This window comes from Coregonus lavaretus (genome assembly GCF_964263955.1).
Source record: "Coregonus lavaretus genome assembly, chromosome: 37".
Taxonomy (NCBI): Eukaryota; Metazoa; Chordata; class Actinopteri; order Salmoniformes; family Salmonidae; genus Coregonus; species Coregonus lavaretus.
In genome coordinates, this window is record NC_140024.1 from 4452344 (window position 1) to 4456645 (window position 4302).

A 4302-nucleotide genomic window follows, 5' to 3' on the forward strand; every position below is an offset into this window, starting at 1 on the left:
CTCTTTTGTGGAAGGGACATTGTGTGTTCCTTGCTTATGAAGTCTAATCCAATCATAAATTGCACTCTCTGGCCAATCAGCGCTCCCGGGACGGCGCTTGAAAGCGACCCATGTAGAGAACTTTGTTGAACCTCATTGTTTAGGCTGACAGTTCTGAAAGGAGCTTTGGGGCAGCCTGCTATAAAACGCCTCTCCCCAGAGTAGAGGGGCCAGAGGAGTAAAGCTGGTCATTCAGATTGGAACCTATCAGATCCTCACTTGTTCTTGACGGAGTATTTCAACAGATCGTTTCGTGTTGCGTTATACTACAGACGGGACTATGATGATCCCAAGCGTCCTTGCGCCTAATGCGATGTACCCAGGCCTTTACCGCCCCTCCGCAGCCTTGCCGCTCCACCAGTCCCTTCAGAACGCGTTTCCAACCCACTCCAGCTTCCTAGTGGAGGACCTGCTGCGGATAAGCAGGCCGGCGGGGTACCACCTCAGCAGGACGCTCCCCTCAGCAAGCGTCTCCCCGGCGACAACCACCACCACCATGTCCTTCAGTGCCATGCCACAGGAGCGCATCATCTCTCCAACTGCTTTGACGCGTGAATCATGCTCGCCGAAAACGTCACAACCGAGCAGTAAAGACCCAACTTATCTTAAGTTTGGAGTCAGCGCAATCCTTGCACCATCACCAAAGACCGGTAAGTGTGATGTTGGGAAAGTTTTACCTTCTTTCTAATTGGTAATTTTAGCAGTTTCTTACACTTAGCATATTGTAAAACAGATCAAACATGTTTGTCTCTTCATGAGTGTTGCCTTGATTGTTGGCGTTCCTTGACACATGGTATTTTCCTCTACAGCATCGTTGCCACCCGCCATCCACCACAGTATGCACCCCAAGGCTTTCTCTCTCCCCTACTTCGACGGATCCTTCCACCCCGCCTTCTTCAGGACTACATATTTCCCAGGTAAATAACTAATCATGCACTTTCAGACACCGTTGAATTGCACTTTGTGCACAGTTGATACTCACCCCTCGCCTGGGACAACGTTCAGAACTTTTCATTTCAAAATGCTTTATAGAACGACTTTCCATATGGACTCGAAATAATGCTTTGAGTGCTTTCTGCAAAGCTCTGAAAGTTGCACCTTTTTGCAAATGCCCTGTATAGGCACGCATATCATTGCAAAACGTAGCTTGTGAACTTTTCAGTGCTTTCAGAGTGGGTTTGGTGTGGTGGGGTGGGTGGGATTGATTCAATTTGCACTGACATCTCTGCTGCTGAGCTCTTTGGTCGCTAACATAGCCCTCTGTTCCCCAACTGCTAATTAACCAATTATCCGGAATCATCACTGTTTAATTTCGAGGCGGGCTGCGGGTCGGTCTCGTCCCCCCACGGTCTCCTGCATTAAGGCCATTTTGCAGTCTCCTCCGCACAGTCCCGCGTTTTCCCACAGGGCAGGGGCACTGGGCCACTTGCTGCCAACAATGCTTTCAGCACCATGACCGATTTGGTCAGCTCCCCCCGGCGCAAGCCACCCACGCACCCCAGAGTGACTTCTACCAGGCGGGCAAGAGGCGTGGACCAGTCATGCACTAATTTCCCTATTAGGCGCCATTCACAGCTCTCAATATTCTCACAAGACCACATAGCTCGTTGTTGTGCCTGATTATGAGTTGTGGATATGGAGGTAGTCTTAGCCCAAGTTATTTGGCAATGATTGATATGCTTATAGATAGGCATACATTTGCAAGTGTGCTATAATTCAGTGGTTTGGAAATAATTATTCTTTGCATGAACAATAATCAAATCAGTGCACATTAAACATTTTCAGTGTTTTACTATATCCATGACCTGAAAAACACACCATGCCTTAAACGTCCCCCTTCCTCTCTCAGTTTTTAAACCCTGGGGCCAATCAACAGGGCAGGATAAAGAATAATCTCTTAGAAAAGTCTATAAAGTCGCTAGTCCGTGCTTTCATTCAGACAAACCATAATGGAGTTGGAGTCTTTTCATGGGCTGCGCTGAATACCTTCACAAAACAGCTCGAGCGCCCTGAATAGCTTTTCGTGTTCATTTAATGAAAATGATTTGAGGGCAGAAAAAATGCACCCTGGGCCCCTCCGCATCAGTATTCAGGTATGCAGTGGTGTTTAGTTTGAAAGTGTAAATCTCCTTTTGTTGCGATAATATATGGCCTTCGCAGCCTGTCCAGAGTCTTTTCTGCGTTAGTTCATTACTACACAATTACCGTTCACGGTTTATTAACTCCTCTATCCGCCCTCGCGGGGTTCCTTAAAGGATATGCTGCCTCTTTACCATACCAATGCGGCTGGGGACCGACCAATGTGCTAATTAGTCACCTCGTGCCATTTCACTCAAAAAGGAGACTTATTCCGCGGCCAAATGGGGGAAGCATATTCAATCATAACAGATTGCAAAGTTTGTACAGAAGTGTAAAAAAGTAGGCTAGTTGGCTAAAGAAATAGCCTTCCAGGGGACCGACGTTTTAACGTCTATTTTAAGCCTATTGCTATGTTTTGACCTGATTTTATGAATTAACGTTTCCCCCTCTCCTCCTCTATAGCATCTTCATCGGTCGTGCCCATCCCCGGGACCTTCTCTTGGCCACTGGCCAACAGAGGAAAGCCGAGGAGAGGGATGCTCAGACGGGCAGTGTTCTCTGACGTGCAGCGCAAAGCTCTGGAGAAGATGTTCCAGAAACAGAAATACATCAGCAAACCAGACAGAAAGAAGCTGGCCTCAAAGCTCGGTCTCAAAGACTCACAGGTAAATAATTGACTTTTATTGCCCAGAGCTAAACTGTGCGTAATACGTGCATAATTACTCTTTCCATCGCATATGCATGCTAAAGTTGATACTGTGTGTATTACTGAAACTCTGTAATAAAGTCAACCTCTACAAACTGAAACTGAACTAACTGGTTATATTATTCCTTCTCCTTCGCCAGGTTAAAATCTGGTTCCAGAACCGCAGAATGAAGTGGAGGAACTCTAAAGAGAGGGAGCTCCTGTCGTCAGGAGGTTGTCGCGAGCAGACCCTGCCCACCAAAACGAACCCACACCCAGACCTCAGCGACGTCGGCAAGAAGTCCTCCGCGGAGGAAGATGAGGAGGACGAGATGGGAGAGGACCCATTCGGCGCTAGAGGCGCGCCTGGCCTTTGCCATTCCCCCGCCGCGGGGCGCGAGCTGTCCAACAGCGGCGGATCGAACCTCTCGTCGCCATCTCTCTCCAGCAAGCACTCGGAATTTTCAGAATCGGATGAAGAGATCACAGTTTCTTAATTTATTTATAAAAACTCAAAGATATGTTTATAAAATGGTTATCCACAGATGAACTGTACCTATGTGACCAGGTTTGCAAGAGGCTGTATCCCTTAATTTAGGCCCAACTAGTAAGAATAAATGTATTTCTTTCATATTCCAAATTTTTTTTAAACAATGAACTTCTGTCAAATAAATTTAGGCTACATCCCTGATTATTTATTTTTAAAATAACTGCAGGGTTTATTTTATAGGAAGGCCCTAGCCCCCACCAAGAGGGCAATTTTCTTTTAGTGGCCCCCCTCTTGACAGCAGAGACGTTTTAAAGTCAATTTATTGCAATTCTACACAGTTTGCCATGTGGCTTATGGAAAATGTTGCAGTTTTAAAGCAAGTTTGCAGCAGTTCTACACATTTTGCCATGGGGTGGAGAGATAATGTTGCAATTTTATAACACATTTCATGCAATTCTACTAATTTTGCTATGAGGCTGAGAGACATTTTTGCAGTTTTAAAGCAAGTTTTCTGCAGTTCTACACATTTTACCATGGTGCGGAGAGAAAATGTTGAAATGTCATAATAATGTCATTCAATTCTACTCATTTTGCCATGACTTGTCATGTTAATGATATCTGACTGAGAGTGACTAACAAAATTAATGGGGCCCTGGGCCCGGTCGGTATTCGGCCATGATTTTAGATAACTGGCTAGACTAACTTCTAAAAATTGTTTGCAGGAATGGATAATTGAGTGACTGTCAGTGACTGACAAAACAAGAGAAAAGCTGCTGATGCACAACCAAATTTCAAACTTGCACCTTGTGTATTCTACTATTCTAACTCTGAACAGTAAGATGAGAACCTGACTGAGTTAAAAAGAAAACATGGGGGGCCCTAGTGGCCAGGAGCCCTAAGCGACCGCTTATATCGCTTATGCCTTGAGCCGTCCCTGTTAATAGGATATACTTCGAAATTATTTGCTGTTTTGCACAGCTCTTTCAATTGTACAGTATTTTGTACAACT

General features: G+C 45.5%; 1 protein-coding gene across 1 annotated transcript; it reads left to right on the forward strand.

The window, feature by feature from the left end:
- Positions 1-319: 319 nt before the first annotated feature.
- LOC311111428 (homeobox protein DBX1-A-like) lies at positions 320-3300 on the forward strand (the record flags this gene model as incomplete). Its single annotated transcript, XM_084154143.1, has 4 exons — positions 320-689; positions 849-956; positions 2581-2783; positions 2965-3300. 4 exons carry the CDS (start codon positions 320-322, stop codon positions 3298-3300), a joined length of 1017 nt encoding a protein of 338 aa, XP_084010269.1.
- Between the last annotated feature and the right edge of the window lie 1002 nt (positions 3301-4302).